Below are 27007 nucleotides of genomic sequence, written 5' to 3'. Positions count from 1 at the left end.
CCGGACACCGATGGAGCCAGATAGTGGTAACTCAATAATAAATACAATGCATATAAATGCAAGAGGAAACAAGATGTTTTTTTACTTAAGTGTATTGTGTAAGTTAACAGAACAATGTAACGTAGATATAAATGTGTATATTAGCTACTGTAGCTAGAAAACATTCGGCACACTTCAACAAAGTAGAAATTACACAGCAACTTGTTTTCGGGTCCTCTGGTGTGCCACAAGCACGTTAATAGGCCTCTCCTCTCCTCTTCTTAATAACTTTGACTTTAATGCTGGATGGAGAGGCCAGTGAGCTGCACTGGGGTCTGCTGAGCCTCTAAGCTACAGGGGTCACTTCCTGCGCCCTCTTTCCATTACACCACTAATGGGCGAAATGTAGAAATGAGACGTGATCAGTGGTTTGGGGCAGCCTCGTTCTACCCCTGAGAAAACTTCACTTACAGTCCCTGTCCCTCAGCCGAGGCGGAGAGGCGAGAAAGACCTCTAAGCCTCTGTGTAACTCTAGAGATGGAGCTATGGACGCTGTCTGGCAGCTGTAAGAGGATCCCCATGATCTGCCTCCAGTGATAGACATCTCTGCCGTTTTATGTATCACACCCCTCGAGTTCCAATGAATCATGGGGGGAGAGGGGGAGGGGAGGAGGGGTGTGGAAGCAATCTGCACACTTCATCGTCCGCTCAATCTGTGCGAGTGATTTGTGATGATAGTAAACGATATTATGATGAGCGTTATTATTCAATTCCAATGTCTCTCCCCTGCAGTATGCACAGTCAACGGAGCATCAGAGGTATGAATTATGAATAAACGCTTCTTGATTGTTTTCCAAACAGAGAATTACTCCCAGATGGTTTGATAATGGATTTTATACAACATTCATAAAAAGAACCGTGAGGAAGATTGTTCTAAAATGTTCCACACAGTGCATTTCAAACTATTTAAATACAATATATATCGCTATAACAATGAGTCCCTTCCACTTTTTAGACCACACGGCTTTGACTATGTTGTCATAAATCTGTGCTGTGCCGGTGCTTCATAATCAAAACCATTCCTCTTGATTATTGAGAGAATGTCAAAATCCCTTTAATTAGCTGTGATACTGCACCCCGGCTAATTGTCACATAGCACTTGAACGCACCTCTTGTCAAAGGGGATTTCAGCGTAAAAAAAAAACACCAAGAAAGCATTGTGTTTCTCAGTCTCAATTTAGTTTTCCATCATTTCAGAAACTTTCCACATATTTGTGTGGAAACCTCGCTTGGTGAGCGTCTTACCTGCGTGACCTTGTCGGTGACATTGTGTGAGCGGTCTTTGACCTTCGGGGCGATGATGGTATTCTCCGAGGACGGAGGGGAGGGGCACTTCTTCTCATTGTTGGCCTCGGAGAAGTTGAGCGTGATGAGGGGGATCTTGTTGATGGTGCTGTACCTGTTGAGGTTGGAGTCGGAGGTGGAGCCCAGCAGGCTGGATTTGATCTGGCTCAGCGGCCCTGGAAGAGAAAGCCACAGAGGGAGGACGCGGCATTAAAAGCTGCTCCATCTTTTACTATACTTGTGCTATTGTAGGAGTTCTGAATCGAGGACATCTAGTTCTCGAGTGATTGTTGTGACATGGGGAGTGAGCATGGGCAGGCCCTTACGTTTGGAGTGAGTTCAACCACAACACAACACGGAGAATACAACAGATACTGAAATATAAACCCTCAGATTGACCTGTCTAGGGTGAACAGGCCTTTCAAAGTTTCTCATTAAAAGATAATGAAGAACACTGTTGGTGAAAGAAAAGCATGAAAGACTCCACACAGTTAGTCAAACCATCAATCTGTCTAATGAGGTGCGTTGGAATCAAATGTTCTCACAGCATATTAGAAACAGCTTTCTTGTGAAATCACGTGACAGCACTACACACACTGATCAAAAGTGAAAAAGAGAGAATTGCTGACTCAGTCGTGTGAGCCAGCAAAGGAATGTTCTAGTTGTTTTCCTTTTCACACAGTACAGTACATTGATTGAGAGTGGAGGACAGAGAAACTGACAGCTGAGGATGAGAGATTGCATGCACAGCTTCAATACATGCCACAGTAAGGAAATGTCATCGCAGTCATGAAAAATAACTTCAAGAGGAAAAGCTGAAGCCATACCCCCAGCCATCCAGGAGCGAGACACTAGCAAACCAGGAGAGAGAAGAAATAGGGGGTAAAGGGGACAGCGGGAATACGGAGGGGAGGGGGGATTGCAGTAGTCATGGGTACAAACATCACTTAAAATATCACAATATAGTACAGGATATGGTACACTATGGCAGCCCTGGGCAATACAAATCAAGCAGTAAGAGTACTACACAAATTGTACTTGAGTAAATGAACTTGGTTACCTTCCACCACTGAATTCATATTAAAACCACTTTGATTAGGGAACTCATTTCATCAAACATGAATGCATCATGTGGGATAATGTTGTGAAATGCATGCAGCATCAGCACCGCTACAGGTCATTTGAGGTGAGAATATAGAATCCCAATGGAAACACGGTCAGGTTTTCATTCACTAAGACATGGCAGCAGGAATCCAGAGGTTGCACAGAAGGAAACAAAGGTTACAGACAGTGGGAGGCCTCGTCTCGTAGAGGCTCATTGATTTCCTTCAATGAACGGAAGCAGGAGAGAGATGTAAATGCGTTGCTTCATGCAAGCGCGTGCAGAGTTCGGTGGTTTTTCGAACTGAGAAAACTTCCTCCGGGCAACTGGCTTGGGATCAGCGGGTCGTGTGCACTGAGACTGAGTCACTTAGTGCACTGCCAGACTTTTAAGACTCTTACAAAGTCATCCATCTGAACTAGATCGTGTGGGAAAACTCATGCAACAAGCGGGTTTAGTGAAGTTATCTTATAGACGTGCTCAACTGTTTACCTTTAATATTGCGACCATTGTCTGTGTTGGAGAAGAAAGAAAAGGGGGGGGGTGTGAGAGGAACTTCTGGTGCTTCTACGATGACAAATGGAGCCGGCATCGAACCCCCGCTACTGTCCCCTTGAACAATTCATGACTCGTGAAGTAGACATATTACTGTGTCAGCCTCATGGAGCTATTTGAATGAGGATTGCAGATAAGGGGAGGGGGGGGTAGACTGATTGGCCAGTCTGGGGCCCCTTTTACCCTCGTCCAAAGGAGTGATTCAGGCTGGGGGTAGATCAATGGCTCACAGTGTGGATCGTGACTCACTATAATACTGATTAAGAGACTGGTACGCCACATCTTTAATATCCTATTTTGGGACCATAGGGAGTTTGGTAATGTCATTGTATTGCAACATTTTGGTAAATGTTTAATGTGAATACAACATTAGGGCCAAATGTTAACTTTTAAAAAACGATGTCTTCAAAAGATCATTAAACCACTTGACAAACCACATTCTCAGTGTGCACTAGGTATCAAGTTTCCATGTCACATAGTAAAGTGAGCATTTTGATCAGAGAGAATGTTAGAAAGGTGAATGTTACAACATCCTTTTAGTGTCAAACTAACTTCTATACACACATAATAACGACATTAAACAAATGGGGCAGTAGTTGTTTAAAATTCAAATGTCAAGCGTACATTCAGGGCATATTAGAGCAGAAGATTCCTACCTTCACTGGCGTGTCTGTCCCTGAACCCCATCTTGGAGTTGGACCCGAATCCTTCCATGTCGTGTACGGAGGAGGCTCTGCGAATACTGCACACTCTCTCCCTGGAGGCGGTTTGAGTGAGTCCTGGGATCGAAGGAGCAGCGACAACCTCCTTGATCTGGTGTTGGGTCTGCCTTATGGAGCAGTCGGGGTACGTCCGGTCCCAGGGGCCCTTGGGCGACGAGTGGTCCAATGGCCCGGACACAGGGGTGGAGCAATGGCTGGGGCCGATGAGGGCGCGGGTGTCGTTGGCGTAGGAGGGGCTGCAGCTCTCGCGGGTGGTGGGAAGCTGGTAGTCGCGCGTGGCCACCGAGCCGTCGCTGTGGCGAGGGGAGTCCACCATGACAGCGTCGGGGTCTTCCTGGGGCAGGGACTGCTTGTTGATGCCAAGGAGAGGTAAGCCCGGGAAACGGAAGCGAAAGAATCTCCCTTTCCCTGAAATTGAAAGGTGAGAATGGGATTTAGATGAATGTCAAACATAACACAAAGCAATCGCCATAAACAAACCGCTCCCTCCATTGCTAAGCTAAAGGTGGTTATGTGATTGAATAATTCCTCGGCTTATGATTTGGGGTGTTTACTTGCAAGAAAGACCTCAGACAGACATCCAATAGAATCTCTTTTAGAGCCAATGTCTTTGTTATGACGTTATTTGACTGCTTTGATAATGTCTGGTGGTTTTTAATGAGCCAGTGAGAACCACAGAACTCATTCCAACGTTGTGTTGTGTTTTCACCTTTTGTTTGTAGCAGAACTTGCTTGCGGTCTGTAATATCCTTGCTGAGAGCTTGTACTTGCTCGCCAATAGCACTGAGAAGCCTGCCAATGTAGCGATGTTTAAAAGACCCTGGCAGATCAAAACAAATGCCCCTTCTGCCTCAGGCACCAGTTTAATCTTCAATATCCTTCAATTATTCATGGCGGAGTACATTTGGTGGATTATTATAATGTCAGTAGATCGTTGAGAGGTCTTGTAAAGTAATATACTCAGGACTTTAATGTGAGATTGATAGCTCCTGGGGAGATGAAGGGAAAAGTGACTTTAAGGATGACAGTAGGTAGTTCTAAGGGACTGTTGTGCAAGAAAAAGTCAAGAAACCTAAAATCATACAAAGTAATAAAATGAGGCTATGCTACGCACATCACACACTTTCCAAAAACGCTCATTTAGTTGCATTTTACTACATTTGCCAACATTTCAAGGGGGAAATTGCGCTCTCAGGATTTCACATATGGACTGCAAAGCATGGCCTGCATGTTGTGAATCATTTAGTCGCCTGAACATATGCCATACATATCAGAGCACTGTCTCACTCTTTGAAAACAAGTCTTAATGCCATCATGTGCAGGGAAGACCCTTCATAGAAGCTTTCAAGAAACACACCTTTTACATTAGTGTCCTTTGTTTATTTGTTCCAGCAAACTACAGCACATTTTATTTGACACACCTCGCTGAACTGCAATATGTGCAAAGACTGGGCCAGCCGAGGATGTACTGAGAGACACAATAGGTGGTAAAATGGACATCAAATTGAATTTTGGAGACTCAGGAGGGGGAAACAGCATGCATCTCTATCTTCCTCACTGCTGCTTTCCAGTGAGACTGAGAGAAAGAGAAAGTCATTTTAGACACAACAGTTGTTGTTGTGTTGGGTCAGTGTAGTGTGTTTGAATGAAGCCTCGAGCCAGATGCTGGGAATGATCATTTGCATTAATTTGGTCATCAGAGCTAGTTCTGACGCTCGCGCTCGTAACCAACTAAACAAGTGATTCATCTTGGTGAAGAGGAAATGAGTTCTTGTTTCTGCTCGTGAACAAAGTTGTGTTTCATCTGAGCCCGTGCTGTGAGGCAGATAGGACTGCTCAAAACTAGCATCTGATTCATCCGCCCAGAGCTAAACCCAAATCAGCGTCTCCATTCATATTCCAAAAGAGTCTGCACAATACAACAAAAGCCTGTTTAGCAAGGCTGTCTCAAACGCTTTTCACTTGCATTCACACCACTTCAAGACAGTTCTCCCAATTAACCTAGCATTTTACATTTCCGACAGTTTGATGTAAGACACCTAACCCGAATAACAAATGGAAGCTCAAGAGCCTTTACATGCTTAACGCTTTGTATTACTGCGCCTCGAGGATAAACACATACGCCACAAGTCTTTTAATTAGCTCATAATTCTGTCACGCTGTGTGCTGTAAAATGTGCGAGTAGCTATATTTAATTGTAATATTTAAAAAGGGGCTGAACCTTGCAGGAATAAGCTGCCTTTGAGTTCTGTTACTGGTGTGTGTGTACAGTAGATGATTGTTTTCACTCTCACTGCCTCTCCAACACTCTCATTCTTTCCCTGCTAAAACTCACCGCCGGCTTTACACAGCCAATGGACGTACAGTGGCCCTTGTTGCTATGATACCAGATAGTAATATTTGCATTGAATATTAATTGGGCCCTTAGATCCCTGTGTTGGGGAGTGAAATGTCTTTCTGTAATGTGAGCATGATTCAGATGTCAGGGAGAATTAGAAAGAGAACAATAAAGCTTCCTCCTTTGGTAAAAGAGGGACAAAGACGGCTTTGTTTCCGTTTGTCTTCGTCTCCTGTTGTCAGGATGTTAGATGAATAAAACACAGCGGTGCAGTTAAGGTGCTTACAGACTGAAGTGTTCCTTAAGGATAGTTTACCTGGACTCCTTGTACTCATATTGCTCACAGGCTCCAGAGAGTACCATGGGTTATTCGTCTGTGTCCACACACTCATTAAAACGGGCCCTACTATGCTGACCTTAAAGTTGACCCATATCGGACGCCTATACCGACCACTGCAGAAATCAAAGGCGGTGTCAAAGCACAGGCAGAACATACTGCAAAGCAAATGAGCTGATCATCAGCCCTTGACCAAAACCTTCAAATCTTCAAAGATCCTACATTTTGCTAAATTGGGCTTCTTTATAATGTTACCTCATTACCTCAACATATTACTGCTTTGTTTCTTGTTGAAGGAGATATCTGTGTCTTTTGGTGGGGCGGTCTTCCAATATGGTATCTCCTGAATGTTTGCTCATTCTGGTTTTGTTTTAAGGCTTTTATGTACAAACATTTTAAACCAGAAGAGCTGAGGTCACAAAGTGATTGATTCCACTTGTCTTGGTGTTATTAATGGATGTGTGGAAGAAGCCACATAATGCGAGAAAAGATGGTGGCACAATGAACGGATCAATGCTTAGGCAGCAGCGAATGTACGGCTGCTCATCCCCCAGAGGGAGTCTAGGTAATGCAACACATGGATCATCAGCTCACAACATTCAGAAGCAGCTGCTGCTACACAACTGCCCGATGCATAGTAACACCATGGCTTCCATTGAGTTGAATTTACATCCGTAGCAGTGAGTGATGTTCTCTTAAATTATGCAGTTATTCAGAATATGTGACCTCTGTCCATCTGAGAGTAAAAAATGCAATACTAGGTCTCTGGAGTTATGTGCGGGAGGGCTGTGATGAAATGAGGAACAGCAGCGGTAGAGGTTACATGTAGGCAGCACTGAGGCTAAACCTTGTAAACGTATCTAGACCTGACGAACAGATTTTCAGGGACGCCTACTTATATATTTAGACGGATAGACTTTGATTCATACAGGCGTGCTCCATCAGGGACTGCCCTTGTGCTTGGAGCAATTAGCCTCCATAGAAAAGTGAAAGAGGAAGGCCTTATCAGTGACGCGTACACGCACACAAAGTGAAAAGCTTATACGCATTGTTTCACTGATCCGGCACACGGAGACAATACTTGCTTATATACTCCACACACACATCGCACACCCCATGAGGCAACGCAGCCTGTTAGGACCCTTATCCAATTACAGTCATCTAGGGGTGACCTCTGGTCCTCCATGCTGCTGCGCCTGATGTCACAGTGGAGACACAGAGCTGAACGGAGGCATCAAGAAGATGTTGGAGAGCGCTATTATGAAGACAGCTCTGGGACGGGGGCTCCGCTGGTTCATCAGGCCATCCAGGCACACTGTAGCTATAATTGGGCAGGACCTCTGAGATGATGGCAGGCTAACACATCGGCGTCTGCTAAACGCTGGTGTCAACAGGCCCAAGGAGCTGTCCAGCAGGGAACTCCTGCTGGGCGCTAATGCACAAACTAGGCAAGATAGAATGCATGGTCTGTCAGGGCATTGAGATAAATATAAAGGGTCATGTCAGAAAAAGACAAAAATGTATGTGGATGTTTAAAAAGGTTACAAGTAAAAAGGTCATGAGTGGCAGCTACATTGATATCATTCCTTTCCTTTCTCTATGTTCCAATCTGTGACGACTTCCCCTGCAGCACCTACATCACAAGAGATGTGCAATGGTTGATTTACAGCATTGGGGCATGGGACATGTTGTTAGCTCTCCAGCCCTTTATCCCCTTTACTCACGGTGGTCAGCTTTGGATGGCGTGGTGTGGTTGAGTTTCTCCAGAGAGTCGCTGCTGCCTTCCTCCAGGACGTAGTCGAAGTTCAGGATGAACATCATGACCACGCCTTCCTCGTTCTTCACGGGGATGATATGTGTGGCGCACAGGAAGTTAGAACCTAAGCAAGAGGAAATCAAAGGTTAGAAATCAAATGTATCATGGCTTTGATGAATTGATACATCACTGAAATTGTAACCCTATCAATCTTAAAAGAAATACATTATTATCCGTGCAAAACAAGATGTTAAAACCTAACTCAAAGTAATGAAATAGCTTTCCAGTTGCAACACAGTTTGACCCTGGAGCGTTCCATTAACACACTGACATTCAAACATCTTCTTCCCAGATAACACTGTGTGCGCGGAGAGGCCCGCCAGAGAAATGCGGGTGAAAAGGTCAAGAGGTCCGAAGAGAGGGAAGCCTCTGGAGCGGAATGATTTCATAAATCCAGACATGCCCCGAGTGCGCCCCGCTGCCGGGTGCAGTCAGAGAAAACATCCATTCACCTCGTGTTAACATTAATGCCTACCAAATACTTGTGAAATGACACCGAAAGTGATCACTAAGAGGCGCACAGAAAGCGTGTCTTTGTATGCAAAACACAGCAATCAGAAATGTCTCTCCCTTCTTATCGTTCTCTGGATGCTAAATGGAGAATGAATGTAATTGCTCTCAGATTTTAAACCACGATTTGCCCGTGGCTTCGCGACAGGAGGTACATTTAGTGTGACCCTGTTAATGCCTCATGTCTAAATGCTCCTCATTTATCAGCACAGCAGTCGAGCCGAAGACTGTCTTCGGAATAAAAACACAAAAAAAGATGGTTCTTAAGATATTTGTCTGACTTTAGTATTAAGTTTAAAGCCCTGGCAAAATTGGATGTAAAGAAGCTATGAGCAGGGTTACTGGTGTAGAAATGTATATGAAGTTATAAATAATAAACAGACATCTCTGGAAGATGCTCTCCCTCACATTAGGCTCTAAGTCCTGCTGTCACCAGGAGACTATTTATAGCACCCCCAGTAGGCATCCAGCCTACAGCATTTCTTTCTGCGGGGGGGCACACATTCAACTGCAGTCCCCACCAATATGAATGCCTGCCACACACGGACCAATATAATTGCCGAATACCATTCTGCGGTCATTGTATTGTCAAGCTCCTATCGTGGAGCAGGGTTACAAACCCACTGCCTCACTAGCGTGGACTTTGATTTATGTATCGGGGACCCCTGATTCTGCACAGTAACCTGCCCTAATAGTACATCAGTGTCACCCTGAGTGGAAGGAGCCATTAGTTTCAGTCAGAGGGAGTAAGAGGGGGTGCAGCATAACGCCGTCCCTGCCTTCAGTGATAATGAACAGCAGAAGCCCCTCCTCAAAGTGAAGGTGGCACTCTTTATAGGATTCGTTTGAGGGAAAAGATGCATTTCAACGGCCCAAAACACTTCCATTAGGAAGCAACGTGCTGCACTTTCAAAAATATTTCTTCCAATTTTCCAAAGTTTTGTATTTGTGGCGTTTCATTTATGCAGCGCTTTTAGTAAACACTGCACATGTTCTGTGAATCTGGCGAAGATCTTTCTTCATTTGCATGTGTTTCGGAATATTTGCTTCATTTTTGAAAGTGCAGAGGTAAAGGAAGTCAAATTCAGGTAGTTTCATATGAACAAATGCCATGTTTTACCCATAACCAACAATTAAGTAGATCAAAAACGTGTTGCAGCCCCCTCATCTGCAGGATGTATTCATACGAAAGTGACTGTTTAATCTCCTTGGCAACAAGGAGCAGCAACGACAATGACGAGCATCCTGTTATATATAAAACTCTGACAATTAATTTTGTTTGTAAATTATAATTAAAATGAGTCTGTTTCCATGGAAACAAGTGATTGCTATAGAGAAAGGCAACCTTATGTTCCAAGTTGGATATTAGTTTAATTTATCTCCAGCACAAAGAAATATGTGTTCCTTTCATTTCATTGGTCACATTTCAAGAGAGTAAAGTTGATCTTATAATATTTCGTATTATGCAGTCTTTGCACCACATCATTTCCCCTGTAGTGATGCTAGCAGGTCCACGGAGAAAACATTGTCTACAGAGGATAAATTCATCAAATGTGAATGTCTCCCCTGTGAATGCATTAAATGGCAGCTCATCATGAACACACAGGGAAATTAGAAATATGGGGACCATACACGCCCATTATCTTCATACACACTACAGTGCTGAGTGTTACCTCGGTATGCCTCAGTAGGGGACGTAACCCCAGCTTTGTCAAGCAATCTCTGGGTGTATTTGTGTGTGTGTGCATGCTCTAAAAATAAGCCGCTTGGAAACCATGGGCATTTATAATTCATTGGAGCGAAGTATTATGTTCTAAAAGGCATTATGGTTGAACTTGTTTGGGCAATATAAGAATGAGAGGAGGCTGGGTGCTTATGTGTGTGTGTGTGTGTGTGTGTGTGTGTGTGTGTGTGTGTGTGTGCGTGCGTGCGTGCGTGCGTGCGTGCGTGCGTGCGTGCGTGCGTGCGTGTGTGTGTGTTTGAATGTGTGTGAGGAGGGATGGGCAGATATTCTGTATGAGAAACTGGATGGAACCTGAATTCAAATTATTTGTGATTTAAATCAATATGGAAAAATCGTAAAAAAGAAATCTACTTGTGCTGTTGCTGTATGAGTGCACCCATTTCATGTTTTCCATTACACTTAAAAGACAAGTAAGTGTGTGATGAGGCACAAAATCAATCTGTTACGACTATTTATTTTCAATTTCCCGCTCGTTCCCCTCAATAACTCAGTATAACTGACTTCTTTTGACTCACTGCTATTAGTTATACAGCTTTCCCCCCCTTTCTGTTTGAACTTTATTAAATCCACCCTCATTTGTGTTCTTCTTCTTTTTCTGTCACGATGCTATGTTGTCCCTTCAGCCTCGGTTCTCTTCCCTCCCTCTTTGTGTTGGCCTCCCTCCCTGAGAAGTGAGATACTGTATGTGCCCAGGTTCTGTGCAGGAAGGCCTCCTGATGTGTTATAAGTGGACAGATCAAACAGATCCCGGTGCTGCTGCAGATGCAAATCTCTGCCCGTCCCTCTGCATATCCTGCCTCGGCGGAGGGTCAAAGACAAACACACGCACACACACACACAAACAGAGATAACATTTACATTTACACACTGGCAAAGAGACAGAAAACCGGGAGTACACACAAGGACACAAACACTAATGAGGTTCACAGATCTCAGTTCAGCACAGACACACACACAGCCGCTCACACACAGGCTGCGGGCAGCATTAATTAGCCGAATGTTCTCTGCCCAACTAAATCTAATAAGCAGGCGATGGAGCTGGTTTACACGGCGCAGCGTAATGAGAGAACGCACCACTGAAAGACACTAAAACGGATTTAGTCAGAGCATCTCTGACCTGAATATGTTAGGCAGGGCAAAACATAGTTAAGCTTCCTAATGTGACACCTCAGGTGCCATTCTACACTTGACAAAATATACTTCTGTCTTTTAAAACAGTATGACTCAGCATTCTCCTTCACAAATTTGCAGAAACTGGTCTGTAATATGCTGAGGATGGAGCAAAGTGCTGACTTGCTGTTTGTGACTAATCTCCAACGTTGCGAGCTGATAAAAAACTGACAATCATCCCAAAATCCAGAGTCAGTCCTCTATATAACAGCCTGATCAGATTGCTGTTGCATTGTTGCACTCGCCCGGTGTGTCAAAGTCAACCCACAAGCCTTAAGCCTGAGGGGAAATGTGGTTATTATTGATTTAACCGTTTTCCACTCTGCTTCATTTCCTCATTACATGTTAGACGCTTTTATGTTTACATACTCAATACTGTGGGCAATCCCCACAGGAGCAATTTGGGGTGAAGTATCTTGCCCAAGGACACAACGACATGCTGACTGCAGTGGGGTTTGAACCTGTGCTCCCCTGATCCCAACACCAACGCACTAATCCACTGCGCCACACGTCTCCACGTCCTCCCTGACGCGGAGCAGCCTACCTGGATTAGCAGGGCTACCTGGTAATCTGTTGCTATGCAGATGGCTCAGCAGGATAACAGCACAGTGTGGTAAACACAAAATATGCCAAATCACAGTATGCTGAGGGGCTCTTTAATGTTATCAGACCAAAGCTTTAGAGGCATCGCTTTTGAACACACCACAATAACAAATCGTCCTCCATGCCATTTCTTTTTGGACTAAATCTCTGTCTAATAAATGACTTGGATCGCACATTAGTCATGGAATAAATACACATATATTTTCAGCAGACAGATGGACAAATGTAATCCAAAACTTAGTGGAGAAACAATCACAATAAAGTTGAATCTTTATACAGAGCATTTCTTTTTGGGTCATTTGACCTTGAGATCTGGACTGAAGGCAGCATCACTGTTGGAGTTCAGGTGAGGACAGTGAGCAACTGTTCCCACAGAGAGGTGCCTTCGTCACATAGAGCTGTTCAACACGCCCACGACACACACACACACACACACACACACACACACACACACACACACACACACACACACACACACACACACACACAGCAGTTTAACATCTTCCGACTGCTTGTTTCTGATGGGGGCGTATAGGAATCCTGATAGCCCTAATTTGGAGAAACCGCTACCAAGAGTATCGCAGTCAAACTCATTTTAAATTGTAGCCTGTGCTTTGTGCCCGGGCTTAATAGACATGGTGTGTGTACGTGTAGGTGTGTGTGCCAGTGAGTGACACTGATGGGAGCCGAGCCTCCAGCGGCAGGGAGCTGTTGGCTGGTGATGCACCGCTGGAGGTTTACGGTGACATCTCCCTCTCCCCCTCTCTGCCAGAAGCTCAGCGGGGAGCATCTTCTCGGATAATCGTCATCAGATCAACCAATCAGGTCGCTCTCTGACCCTGTGTGTTAGTCAGGGTGGCTGAGTCAATCCCTGTTGTACTATCATCACCCCTCTTTGACTCTACATGAGAAGGTGAGCTAAATGTGAATGACGATGACGTATAGCACAAGGCGTGTGCAAAGGTGGGGAAGCCTGTGAGCTACAATGATACATATACACGTGGCATGCCTTACCCCCTCATACCACCCTCCAAATGAATTCTCCTAAATATGACGCACCATAGAGAGTGGCGCAGTGATGTATTTTTGTAGTCCGGCCCAGAAGACAGCAAGGGCTCCCTCGACTAAAAGCCAATGGGATTTTTCTATTGGATTTTGTATCATGCAAAAAATAAGATCTGTGGCAAACACACGGTTATGGTACTTAACGTTAGGCTATAAAGGAAGTACATCAAGCACAGCTTCGGTTGTGGAAATTAAACAGTTACACATAAGAATAGACCTTGTTCTGAAGAGAGGAAGGCTTATTCTTCTGCCTTCCATTCCCCTTCTCCCCCCCGAGAACATTCAGTTGTACTAAGAGCTGTTTAACTCTCTAATCCAGGAGCTACCTTATCCTCAAGGTTACAACATCATCAGAGAGACTGACCCATCACCCAGAGGTCACATTTCAAATCACTGCATCACAGGTGTGTATCAATCAAAGAAAAATGTCAAAAAGTATAAAATAAGGTTTATAACCGTGTGTTAGACACCTAACAATATCTGAGTTTAAACTGCGAGGTAAACGATCAGATGACAAGAGTGCACTCAGGTTTTGATTTCACTCTGAGATTATAAATGAAACCAAAATAAAGGTAAAGTTCTGTTTGAAGTGAGTCCAAATCAGGGCAGCAGAATGACTCGTAACAAAATCACAATATGGAATTATAAAATCATGTAAAAAATGCACATGCTCAATAGTACTTAATAACTGTCACAGTGGGGAGCACATTATTAAATCACCTTCAGTACATCATGCTGCTATTTTTCCCATGTTAGCTGTTTCACGGGTCATTGTGTAATGTTGAAATCCCATTTTTGCTGTAAAACAAAAAGGTATTTTGTACTTGTGGTTGACTTGTTAGCGTAGGGATATCATTTAAGGTCATGAGGCGAGTCCTAAGCAATGCACGGACTACAACAAAGCCTGGCCGAGTAGTATTAGGAGTAATCTGTCTGAAGCTGTAGGCACCACGCCGTGTCACTGAGAAAGGTTATCTGGGAGATCATGGAGGGTGATGGAAGGCTCTGCACACTCTGTCAAATAGCACGCTGTGAACGCTGCCAGAAATACACCGTTCATCATTATGAATGTGGGAAAAACCTGACTAGTTGCAAACACAGCAACGTGAGATGATTGGATGTGTGAAAATAATGCCTGCTTGTGTATTTTTATACAGTACGCTTAACATATTTTTTCTTTCCCTTGCCAGTCATTGGTGCGCTTGTTGTCCTGAGAGATTGCTGTATTGATTCAGTGTGTGATTGCATATGTGTTATTAGTGTGCTTAACTGTGTTTGCTTTGTATCTGGGCAATAATCTATGATGTGTTGATTAAAAGGATTATATTGACTGTTAAAGGTTTTACTTTCTCTCAATCATAAGGACTTTAGACACAACCAAATAACGCGTTTCTCCTTTTCTGAGATTAAACTGTGTACACAGGCTGACAGGAGGACATGTCCTATCTACAGGAAACACCAATAACAACATCACAGCGATGTGCTGTAAGTGCACCTGTAGATACTGAAACAAATGTGATTAAACAACACTGTAGCAGCTTGACAGGAGCCAATTCCTGTCATGCTTGTCTTAACACTGCACTGCGATACCAATTGACTTTTGTCAAAACCTCAGCTATCTGTCTGCCCACAGGAAAAACAACAATATGAGTCTTGTGTGGAGGAGACTCATATGACAAATACAAAGCCTCAGTGGTCCAAGGCCTTAAGAATGTGCGGTTGTAAGGTTTTGTTGAGCTGTGATGAAACAGACCAGTGGCCGTAGGCTGTCCCCTCGGACTCTAAGGGCTTGTTGATACAATCTCCGTCAAAGTGACTCCGCAGATTGCTAATCCCTGCCTGACATTTAGATTTCATGGTTGTAGGCTGATTCAAAGGGTCAAACACTGACAGCCTGGGCGTGAAAACACTGTAAGAACATCAACATGTTAATGGCCAAGCATCAGGTCTGCCACTATGCCTAGAGGAGGATTGAAGGCTCTGAGCAGACCTACTCCGGACCTTTTTGAAACAGCAGGAATGATCAGAATTTCATTTAAATTACTTCTATTGGTTTCCAAAGCACTTAATGGTCTTGATCCTTGCTATTTATCAGATTTGCTTTTAAATTATGAACCCTCTAGAACTCTTGGTCTTCTGGTACTGGTCTTTTAATCATACTTAAAGTTCAAAGAAACGGTTAGGTGTCGTTTTATTACTCAGCCAACGATTGAGGAACATCCTCCCAGAAGCCTGAAGGGCAGGAGAAAGAGCGTTCATACCTTTATGAGCCAAAACATTTTCACTTCACAAGCAACATATCAGTGATTGATCCCAATGAATGTTTATTGGCTCACACCTTAATAAATAAATCCCTACGTGTTTGTTTATTTATTGTGATGTGAGAGTAACATGTGCCGTTTCACATTCATATTTGCATTCCAAAAAGCCAAGAACAATTGACTAAATGTCAAACATGAATGAAAACGATCAGGTCAGCATGTGATCTGATGAATGAGCCTGATTAGGTGGGAACAAATGAATGGACGTTCATTCGCAGATGCTAACATGTGATCTGTGAATGAGAGAAAGCAGGGATCCTGGGCTGGAATCATAAATATGAGAGGAGGGAGGAGGGATCAACATTTTTACCCATAAACCTTTTTATTGCACTTTGAAGCATATCTTACAATTAATCACCATTCATCTCTCTGAATGGATGAACCGTGTCTCTGTACAGCTGTGCAGGGTGGGTGAGGGTGAGGCCCCTCAATGAGGCGAGAGTAAGAGAAGGCAGGGGGAGGGGGACCTGCAAAGTGAAGTGTGTGAGGCTGGGCAGGTTGGGGGAGGGCGCTGTGAGACTGTTTACTGTTTGTTTGTGGTAATAGCGTCACATATTGGCAGTGTGTGTGGGCTTAATCCATAGACTCAACATCACAATGACCCGTGTGTGTTCAGTGGCAGCGGGCCTGCCAAACGTGACGGTGAAAAAGATTACAAGCTGAGGTTAAACTGCTATACGACGATATTGGCAGCCATGAAATATTGCATATCAGTTACATGGCCAATAGTCTCAAAGATCCATATGGGTATTAGCAGTCAAAATCAACTACTGTTCAAAGAAAAGCTTCATTTTTCTCGACCTAAATGATTTGTGTTTAATTGTATTCATTCAAAGACCTAAACATCTTGATTACGACCTCTTTATATATGAGACTTATGAGAAAATGATGTCGGATCTGTGGCTGTAACCTCACCAGAAAGAGGAAGGCCACTGAAGAAATGGGTTATTGATCCCAATGACTTAAGGGGCAAGGTTACATGAATATTAATGCCAATGTCTGCATGTATCGAATATATGTCTGAGGCAATTCTGATTAAGGGCACTGCAGGTGTATTATTTATTTCTAATTTGTAACTCAAAGCTACCCTGATATTGTTTTAGTTATGATTTCCCATGCTCATGTTCTAACCTGGAAAGATGATAAATGAAAATGCCTTAAGGCAGCAGAAATGGACTGCCGATAAATCAATAAGTAAAAATGCATGTACATGACTCCATTAGTGTAAATAAAGGGCATGAACGTAAACGTGCTTCCTCTAAGCTTGTGTGTAGCCACAGCAGAGCTGTAAGGATTATCACTCCATCACAGTGATCCAGACTACAATGTCTCTACAGCTAGCCTATAGTCATGTCTGCAAATAGGCTGTAGTCATTTTTCACAGCATTTCATCTCATTCTGCATTACGTATGTGTATGAGATTTGCATCTATGAGCCAGGAAAGTAGGAATGGCTCAACACCGCCACATTTTAGTTTTGTATGTCTTAGGGTTAGCTTTTACTTCAGTGATTCTCTTTTCTTTTTTTTGTTCTAAATTGTTGTGCATATGATAATATAGACGTTGAAACATGTTAAATCCCTTTGCACTAGCACTACTAGATTCTGCTTTGACTCTGCAGGATGAATCTGAGAGTAGCTGATATATCATGGCTCTTTGAACTGTTGCCAGGACAACCCTATGCTACAATGCACATAGAGACGGCCAAGTGAGGGTGGAACCGACAACAGAAAATGAATCCAAAGGAGGGAAATAAATGTGTATGAGGTTAAGACAGGACTGTAAAAGCACAGCAGGGGCATGTCTCTACCTCACATGCCTCCACTTTGAGTGCTTTAAAGCACTCAGGTTTATATCAGCAACCACCAAGCAGAGTTACAACAAATCTTCTTGTCAAGTCTGTAGTTTTTGCTGCTGGCAGCGAAGAAACTCATTATAAATGAGCTCCACTTTGAGGCATGAGCAAAGAGAAAATCGAAGCCTTTGCTACAACACAACGCTGTCACTTTAGATTGTGAGTGTGTGTTGGGGGGGGGGACTAGCTCATTAAACTCCTTCCTCTCAGGCACAACTGATGAGAGCAAAGTCACACACAATTTTCCAAACAACTCCCTTATTTATATGATCCTTTATTGGGATCATTTGACGTATCTCCGAAGCCCTTCAGTGNAGGGATAAGGGATTTTTTTTTTTTACTTTTTTTTTTTAATGTTATTAATAACTGTATATCTATCAATCTATGTGTCCTTTGATGCCGATCTTTTAATATAATATTAAAAGATCGGCATCAAAGGACACATAGATTGATAGATATACAGTTATTAATAACATTAAAAAAAAAAAGTAAAAAAAAAAAATCCCTTATCCCTCAAACTTTGCGTGACCCCCCTGGTGCCCCCTGGCGCCCCCCCGGGGGTCGGGGCCCCCACTTTGAAAAACCCTGCTCTAGACAACTGACTGTGAGCCGCACAAAGCCACAGCAGATGTCCTGACTCTGGACTCCTCTGAGTTCATCTGAAGCCACCATCGGGGCGTGTGAGCAGACTCGCTCTCCGCTGGCCTTGGCTGCCTCACAGCGCCCACAGGCAGATGGAGGCTGCACCCAGGAAGCCAGGCGACTGATAAAGAAAGAGACTAGCAGCTCTCCTGCTGTTTGGTACAAATTGAATGTCGCAGTGCATGCAGCTCAAGCACACATGAGCCTTAAATACCTATTCGTGTTATTCGAGTTATCTGGAGCTCATTTTTAATGATTGGAGCCACGTGATTAACCGCAGAAACATGAAACAACACTCCACTCTTATAAATGATAGCCCAGCCCAGACCCAAAAGAAGCGGAGAACGCTGATGCTGATTTGCATATCGTTTGAAGCCAAGCCAAACACACAACGAGCTTTCCATTATCCCACAAGAGAGAGTTCATTTGCGCCAAGTGCACATAGCTACAGTAGGTGTGTTTAAATAATTAAGATAGGATCTTTTATTTAGAAACAGATTGGCTACAACACGTTAATCCAGAGCTGTCACTAAGCCAACCAACAGTCTCCTCCCAGCATGCCGAGGGGTAATGTACCCGTGGGGGTGTAGTGCAGAGTTACCATGCATCATCATTATTAATCATAAACTGCATGAAAACAGAACAGTGCTGTGCCAGGACAGTCAAGGCTAGCTTTTTTCTATATTTATAATAGTTATTATGAATAATTGAGGTTAATTTGTATATTTTCATACACAGGATGCAGTAACATTGTGTAAAAAGTGTTCGCTCAATACAAGACAAACAGAAAAGTAGGATAATCTTTTAAAAGTGTCTTTGTTATGGCAAGTTTCAAAATGTACCTATTTAAGAAAACAGAAATCTAAGCAGCGGAATTTGAAAGTGAACAGCAATTACACATTGGGTTGTGAGAGCGCGATGTGAGACGCATCGGGAACGCTGGCTTTTAATGAAGTGGCAGCGCGATGAATAATGAATCCCCTTCCCTTTGTTTGTCCTTTGCTTTCTGATCGATTTGAAAGGTTATCCCGTATCAGAGGGTAGAAGCATTTGACCCTGACCCCTTTGAGGGCAGGAGTTTCTAATAACCAACTCAATTATTAACACTTCAGCCTTTCCTCAGGCATTACATCATCCTTCCTCTCAGTCACGGGGGGTTTTAAAGGTGACCAGAGGTAGAGATAAGGGGACATGGAGTCTCTCGCTCAATGCTTCATTCTATCTCTCTTTGCATTCCTCCTTATAGCTTCAATAATCAGCAGTGAACATGCCCTGAACATTCCTGGCTATTGAAGTGTCACACACTTAGATGAATAGATGTATCCTCAGCTCCTGCCTATAATTACTTCCAAGTCATTGAGAGTCTTATCACAAATGGGCCATAATGCTGCTGTAATATTGAGCAGTGATGTATGGTATCTGCAATAACAGAGGTAATGATGGTGACACCCAGGCTAGCTGGAGGGAGTAGATGAAAGCTCCACTGTAAGGATATCATGCTTGCTGTTGGTTTTTTCAGTTGGTTTCTTCATAATGATCTTTTTATTTTAATGTATCTTTTAGGTGTTTTAATATCGGTTGAATTGCTAATATATGTTTTTATTTTTTGTCTTTTCTTTTAGTATAGGCAAGTGAAACACAAAGGAAACGCCAATATGATTAGATAGACAATACCAGCTGACATTTTTGATTCACATTTAATTCTTTCAGTAATTGTGTAGAAAACATGGGTATCATATAAAATAATGTTTTTTAAGCGTACTTAAAATGTCAACTTATAAGAATAAGTGCTTTTTTATCAGCCTTCTCTCGACACATGAATGATTCATTTAGGGAAATTCATGCCTCAAGTAATCTGCTTATGCAATATTTCCCTTTAATTAGATAATGTTAAAGTGCATTAGGATTGTACAGGCTGTACAGCCACGCTGCTGAAGTTCAACTCAAACAAACATGACCTTTACTTGACCTAATCTTCAGTCATATGTCATAATGCAATTCCACCAACCAGCACGCACATTGATGTAAAGGCACGGAAATGCTAATGCACTTATCTGAACTGTATTTACTGCTGCTCTTCATTCTCATACCAGAAATACTGTTCAGACTATTTAGGCTGTATAACCTGGGCAATTATTTAACTCTGCATACACACGTCATTATACCGTTCACACACTACTTTTTTTTCACCCCCCCAGGTTCTGTCTCTGGGCGCAGACGTGCTGCCGGAGTATAAGCTCCAAACCCCCCGGATGGACCACTGGACCATCCTGCACTACAGCCCCTTCAAAGCGGTGTGGGACTGGCTCATCCTGCTGCTGGTCATCTACACGGCCATCTTCACGCCATACTCCGCCGCCTTCCTCCTCAACGACATCGAGGAGCAGAGGAGGCGGGAGTGCGGCTACTCCTGCTCCCCCCTCAACGTGGTGGATCTGATCGTGGACATCATGTTCATCGTGGACATCCTCATAAACTTCAGGACCACGTACGTCAACGCCAACGAGGAAGTGGTCAGCCACCCGGCCAAGATCGCCATCCACTACTTCAAAGGATGGTTCCTCATAGACATGGTGGCCGCCATCCCCTTCGACCTGCTGATCTTCGGCTCCGGATCGGACGAGGTAAGCGGGGCGGAAATTATATTTATATAAATATATATACTGTATATATATCATAAATATTTATTGCATTGTTGGAGGAGCCTGGGACTTCCGATTTCCATTGCCAAAACTACACTGTAGCTTTTGTCCATATGAAAATAAGGCCTTGAAATAGAATTTTCATGGCACAGAAGTGTATGTGAGATGCTCACATGAACAACATGGACACAGAAGCTGGAGTTTGCCAACAAACAACAATATGGAATGCCTTCTCCTTCATGCATGTGATGCTACTTTTTATGGCACACACTTTTCACCTTCCCAAGCTGAGTCCCTCCTTGGTGTGCTCCACTGTCATGGCTGCAGGCCGCAGCTTCAGCAGTCATGCTTCTGAGCTGTTTTGACTACTAAAGCAATCTGACGCTGGGCTGTCACATCTGCTTTCCTCAGCCCTCTTTTCATCAGAGCCAGACTGAGAGGCCCCGGGCCATCCTAATCAGTTAAGAAGGTCCCAGCCTCCCTAACTACTGGCTGTGAGAAACTATGTGGCTCGTGTGTGTCTGACTTGATAGCTCAGCAAGTTATCTAATGCTCGGTTACAGAGAGCAGCTTACAGAGTGAGAGCTCGCTTTGTATCTAGAACCTCTTGAGTATTAATAAGTTAAGTGAAGTGTCTGACATCTAGTTTTGCATAATGGAAGAAAAGCAAGCTACTGGAATGTGTGATGTAACACCTCCCAGTGAAATCACCACAGCCTGATGTGTGTGTGTTGTCAGTTTGCCGAGTCATTATTTACCATTAGGTGTGTGTCCCTGCGAGGGGGTCCATGGCCACAGGCTGGCAGTGATTGGCAGGTGGAGGGAAAAGAGCAGACAGCTGAGCGGCGGCGCGATGTATGTCCCCGTCACACGGCGAGATGACTGGTGCGGGGACAGAATGTGTGTTCCCGCTACAGCTCGTGTCAAAATAACACAGTGAGCGCGGTGACAAAACGTGGTATTAATAGCGCCTCCAATCATGAGCAGAACCTGAAAATAACACATCCTTGTAAAATGTTTGATCCTGTCTTTTAGGTGCTTTATTTTAGTTCTGTGTGCAATTACTATTTTTAGACTTTAAACTCGTGCACCTTTGTTGCCTGGAAACCATCTCTGACAATATGCTATGGTTTCTTCTGCTGTGGCAGGGTGAGATTCTTGCAGGGTTTCAGCTCTGCAGCTGGCAAATGGATAGAAATAGTCCGGTGCTGATTTCTACGTACAGGAGTCATTTGAGCGCCTCCATCATTTGCATATCGATGTCCTGTGGGGTAGGATGAGATGATTTGCCTATTATGTCGACGCTCACATGCACCTTGTTTCCAAATGTGATATATTTGCAAATTGGAAGGTTAAGTTTGAAAAGGTGCTCCAAACCAGAACCTCCAAATATGATTTTCCTTTTTTTCTGGCAGGGTAGAGTCTTTGCACATTAACGACTAAACTAAGCCTAGACACTTTCACCAAATTGTCTTAGAGGAAGTTTAGGAGATTCTTTTGGAATGAAGGGGGCAAAACCACTCACAAGAACAATCTCAGTCACACATTTACATAAACGCTGTCAGGCTTTTATTTGTTGTCAATGAAGCAGCTCCAGAAATATTATTATTGATTATATCTTGCCCAAAAGCTCTTTATGCTTAAACATTTAAATTGAGCTTTTAGTGAACCACAAACAACATTTTCCTTATGGCACATTCTTCCGTTTATATTCCCATGCATATTAAGCATGCGATATTTACTTAATTTCCCCTTGTCTCATTCACTCTTTGATTTGAGAGTTAATTAGATGTGCATGTTGCCTTTGGTTAAAGCAACAGTACAGAACTGCAACTCTATTATTCTGCAAAACCTGCAGAAACATTTGTGCTAAAGAAAGAAGAGAGAGGAGGCAGCTTCATTGTAGCCCCCTCAATCTCACTCTTTCTCTCCTGGAGTTGGACAAACAGTCAGAATAGACTCAAATCAATTCTCGTACAACTATTTACTCATGCAATAATATGATTGTTCCGTTTGTTTTCTTATTAGATTGGCTGAATAAGCAAAACATGTGGGTTTCTTCTGTCTCCTTCTACTGTTGATAGGGAATATGAACACTCGACATCTTTCCAGCAAATGAGCTGTGAGGATGAGGTTATCCATATTTTCATATCAACAATGGAATGCCCCTGGCAGTGACGAACCCACAGAAACCTATCACCGTCTCCCAGCATACAGCCTTGGTGTTATGGCTTTGTTCAGCATTGTTTTCTGCTGCAGCTCTGAATCACTGCTTTTCATTTACCCACCACCAAATGACAGACTCGCACAATTAACGACAACAACGGAGCAGCTAAAAGGCAGACGTTTTTCTCAGGAGTTGGTGGAAACCGAAAACAGAGTTGAAAGGCACTTATTTATTGGACTTACATTAATCACATAGAAATAACAACGACCTCTAATACATGCTAGGTCGATATGATTTGCGATATAAGAGGATTAAACATTTACAAAACTTTATTCACACTGTTATTGAACATATATTAAAATGATTGGTGTGATTTTTAAGGAGGATTTTTAACCAACTAGGATGTTTTATTATGTCTGTTGGACACCATTTGAAGACCAGGACTAATGTGCAGCACCGCAATACTTCATACAGTTAATATTACATTATTTTCCTTTACCAAATATTGCACTACTTTCAATTTGGACATTGCATTAACTAGGATTAATTGTGCAGCCCTTATGGGAAAACAACTTATTGTGTCTGCATACAGAGTGAAAGGCTGAATCATAACTTTGGCTGTTTGTTTTAAAGTGGCCAGGCGAGTGCATGAAGCCGCAGTGGCAGATGGCCAGAGTGATGTTGGGAGGATGTGTTTGATACAGCTGCTCGCTAATGGGAGCTTTAGCTCGGCTCCTCATCCCCAAACGCCTCCGATTTACTGTAAGCTCAGATTTGAATCAACATTCGTCTGTGTGGGCCACATCATGCGCTGCGTGCAGGTCGCCCAGACAGGCAGCAGCACTACACCTAAGGCACTGCCCGCTCACTGATGATGGATAATTCAGGACTCATCTGCTCCTATGTATGATTCATGCACTGCTCTCTCAGTTGGCCGGATGCTCTGCAGCAGTGAGTGATGGCGGTGATTTAGGGGTGAGATTGGGAGGACGGAGGCTCATTAATGGACCCATCAGAAGCAGATACAGCACACTCCCTCACCATGATGGAGACACACTTTCCCTCATGAATCAAACTGCACTGACCGCCGTCCCGGTATAAATGAATATACTTTGAATAAGCCAGTACTCTACATTCACTCTCACCTGTATATGAGAAAAACATCAGGACGTTTAGATCAGTGTTTTTGTTGATCGAAAAATCTGTTGAATTCAGACACATTAAAATCTCTCCAGTCAAAATGTCGGGTGAAATGAATTCCCCCGTTGTTGTGAGGACTGTGCTCAGCGGTTATGGAGGCTTGCATTTCTTTGCATCAATTCCTAATGAGTGATTTTAGCAAAATCTATCCCTAGCGGGTCAAAGGGGCCGAGGTGGCCTGTGCTCAGCCCAGAATTAAAGGAGCGCTTGATTTCAAGCCCGCGGCATTACAAACTTAATTAAAATGTTAAGAGCCAGACAGGTATGGAACTAAATCTGTGCAAAAAGATCATTTGAAAACAATTAATTGAATCAGAAAGTTCTTGACCCTGAACTTTGAAAAATGCCACGTTGACCGGCAATAACTTTTTGGAACGGTGATATATTGACGTGACATAGTACAGCTACTGCAGGAAACAGCGGGTAATGATTGTCCCCGAGGATATTAGGATAATTGTCAGCCGCGACAGGGAGTGTAGGACCTATTAGCATCCCCACTTATTGTGTTTACAGATTGCACCACACTAATGGATCAGGACTTGTGTCATGGCTTAATGCCCCCCCCTCAAAAACTCCCCTCCCAAAGTCTGTGCAGTCATTTAGTCCGGCTAGAAATTTGAGACGGGAGAATTAAAGTGCTTTAAATTAAACGCATCAGAAGGCATTGTGTGTAGACGTTTTAATGTATGCATGCAAATCTGTTTTTGTATGAGTGAATACAATACAATACTTTCATCTATTCCTACTATTTTCACAAAGGTTCCATCTGCTGATATTAATGTTTTGATGCCTAATTTGGCTTCATCATCAGCCAAATAAGTGTGTTTTTGCAGAGATGTCCTATTCAGGGAAGTTGTGTTGACACTGAGGAACGCTGAGACCATGAAGATGTGTCCACAGCAGCAGGAATGATCCACTGTTTAGTCTTGGTGGTGTGTGAATGAGATTAAACATTCCTAAACTACACATGTTTCTGAATCTCTAAGCTGAGCCGACCCTTACCCCAACTCTTGACACTGAGAGGAGACAAACAACTTTGATAGCTGGGAAAGGGTGGTATCAGTGTGAAGTGACATCACTAACTGTCGCACACATGTTGATAACGCACCACAACTCCCTGGTCTCATTTCAAAAGTTGGAATTTGCCTTAATGGGACAACAAAACTGTCCCATTAACAAATGTTGACTGGATAGAACGTTACTTATTTTCTTTTCAAAATATGTTCATTCATTTTCTTGTTCAACACAGAAATCCCACAGATCACAATGCAGTGAGTTGTGGAAACATGTAGCATTAAATACAAAAAGTGAAGACATTTTATAGAAAAAATAAAAATAAAAATCAGCAAAGTATTGTGAACAAATAATTATGCCGGAGATGGCCCATCCCTCCCCGTTCCAGTGGATGATCAAACTAATTATATAGCACATTGTCCAGAGTAGAGAATATAATTACTATATGTTATTGTATATTACAATAGTCACACTGTTTTCATGTCAAGGGCCAAGTAACCACATCAAGTTACTTTGGTCTTATTAAAGTAAGCCAAAAAGGGACCCCAGGTCTTTTTTCTCATCAGAGCCTCTGATTGAGAAGCGCAGCTTCTCTAAGTTAAGGCAGGACATTATGCCCCGAAGCCATTGATTGCATGTGGGCGGGGCAGCGTCCTTCCATTTAAGTAATTGCACGTCTGGCCAGAAGCAAGGAAAAGGCAATCATGCGGCGTTCTGAGGGTGTCAAGTGCAGCACACCAATAGTGGTTGTACCAAACATAACTACCAGGGGGTCCGGGTCTAGTTTTTTGATTTACGATGTTGGACAAGGTAAGGAAAACGTCTCCCCAGAATTCCTGTAGGCGGGGGCATAGCCAGTACATATGAAAGAGGGTAGCAACATTGTTTTTACATTTATCGCAAGTAGGGTTCACATCTGGGAAGAAGCTGGACAATTTAGCCTTTGAGAAATGCGCCCTATTTACTATCTTAAACTGTATAAGGCAGTGTCTTGCACAGAGTGAAGATTTATGGATTGATGTGAGGATTGTGTCCCATAAGGTCATCATCCAGGGACTGCCCCAGGTCATGTTCCCAAGCCAGCTTAATACTGACCAAGGGTGCCTGAATCAACGTGGAGATGTTTCTGTATAAGGTTGACATAGCCTTTTGAGACATTGGGTTAAAGGAGAGGAACATATCAACAGGGTTACTATCCGGTTCCTTAGGAAAACACGGCAAGACAGAACGCACATAGTGCCTAGTAGCCTGTAGATATCGAAAGAAATGTGTCTTAGGTAGATTGTATTTCTCTGAAAGTTGGTCGAAAGACATGAAATTACCATTTGTAAACATATCCTTAAATTGACTGATACCCTTCCCGTGCCAGTCCTGAAAGGTGGAGTCATGTCTCGATGGAACGAAAAGATGGTTGGAAGCCACAGGGCTCAGAAGTGAGAAATCTTTGTGACCAAAAGACCTCCTAAACTGGACCCACACTTTCAGGGTATGCCGAACAACTGGATTAGCTATCGACTTAGACGAGAATTGACTGAGTGGTGACCCAAGGAGTGCTGGGAGTGAGACATCACCACATGACTCTAGTTCCAAGGATGTCCACGCTGGCCTGGGGGTTGAAGGTAGAAGTGGCGCCAGAAGGTGAGGCAGCGAATATTAGCAGCCCAGTAATAATGGCGAGTGTTGGGGAGGCCCATGCCCCCATCCCTCTTGAGTCGTTGCAGTAGTAGTTTATTAACTCGCGGTTTCTTGTTTTGCCATATACAGTGGGGCAAAAAAGTATTTAGTCAGCCACCAATTGTGCAAGTTCTCCCACTTAAAAAAGATGAGAGAGGCCTGTAATTGTCATCCTAGGTATACTAAAACTATGAGAGACAAAATGAAG

The 27007-nt window shown here is 43.3% G+C and overlaps 3 protein-coding genes across 3 annotated transcripts in view; 2 read left to right on the top strand and 1 right to left on the bottom strand.

Annotated features, from left to right (window-relative positions):
* Window positions 1-576, top strand: part of LOC104954417 (potassium voltage-gated channel subfamily H member 7-like) — a 7308-nt gene extending 6732 nt beyond the window's left edge. Inside the window, exon 3 of the mRNA XM_010781524.1 lies at window positions 467-576. Within this exon, the coding sequence (XP_010779826.1) occupies window positions 467-576 (110 nt within the window). The remainder of the gene's footprint in view (window positions 1-466) is intronic.
* A 651-nt stretch (window positions 577-1227) lies between these two features.
* Window positions 1228-8594, bottom strand: LOC104954408 (potassium voltage-gated channel subfamily H member 7-like). Its single transcript, XM_010781513.1, has 5 exons — window positions 8465-8594; window positions 8102-8257; window positions 3637-4110; window positions 2918-2938; window positions 1228-1499 (listed from the first exon to the last, which is right to left on the bottom strand). The coding sequence occupies exons 1-5, from the start codon at window positions 8592-8594 to the stop codon at window positions 1228-1230; spliced, it is 1053 nt and encodes a 350-aa protein (XP_010779815.1).
* A 7146-nt stretch (window positions 8595-15740) lies between these two features.
* Window positions 15741-27007, top strand: part of kcnh7 (potassium channel, voltage gated eag related subfamily H, member 7) — a 39605-nt gene continuing 28338 nt past the window's right edge. The window contains exons 1-2 of the mRNA XM_010781503.1: window positions 15741-15758; window positions 20301-20726. Of these exons, the coding sequence (XP_010779805.1) occupies window positions 15741-15758; window positions 20301-20726 (444 nt within the window). The remainder of the gene's footprint in view (window positions 15759-20300; window positions 20727-27007) is intronic.

This window comes from Notothenia coriiceps, unplaced genomic scaffold, assembly GCF_000735185.1.
Source record: "Notothenia coriiceps isolate Sejong01 unplaced genomic scaffold, NC01 NC01_scaffold00000492, whole genome shotgun sequence".
Classification (NCBI taxonomy): domain Eukaryota; kingdom Metazoa; phylum Chordata; class Actinopteri; order Perciformes; family Nototheniidae; genus Notothenia; species Notothenia coriiceps.
The sequence above is the reverse complement of the archived record's forward strand: the minus strand, read 5'-3'. Positions and strand labels throughout refer to the sequence as shown.

Coding starts and splice junctions, on each gene's coding strand:
- LOC104954408 (XM_010781513.1), bottom strand. CDS start 8,594: ATGTCTGGATTTATGAAATCATTCCGCTCCAGAGGCTTCCCTCTCTTC. Junction 2,939..3,636: donor GGACAGACACGCCAGTGAAG/GTAGGAATCTTC, acceptor TCTCCAACACAG/ACAATGGTCGCAATATTAAA. Junction 1,500..2,917: donor CAATGGTCGCAATATTAAAG/GTAAACAGTTGA, acceptor TTTCTCTTCCAG/GGCCGCTGAGCCAGATCAAA.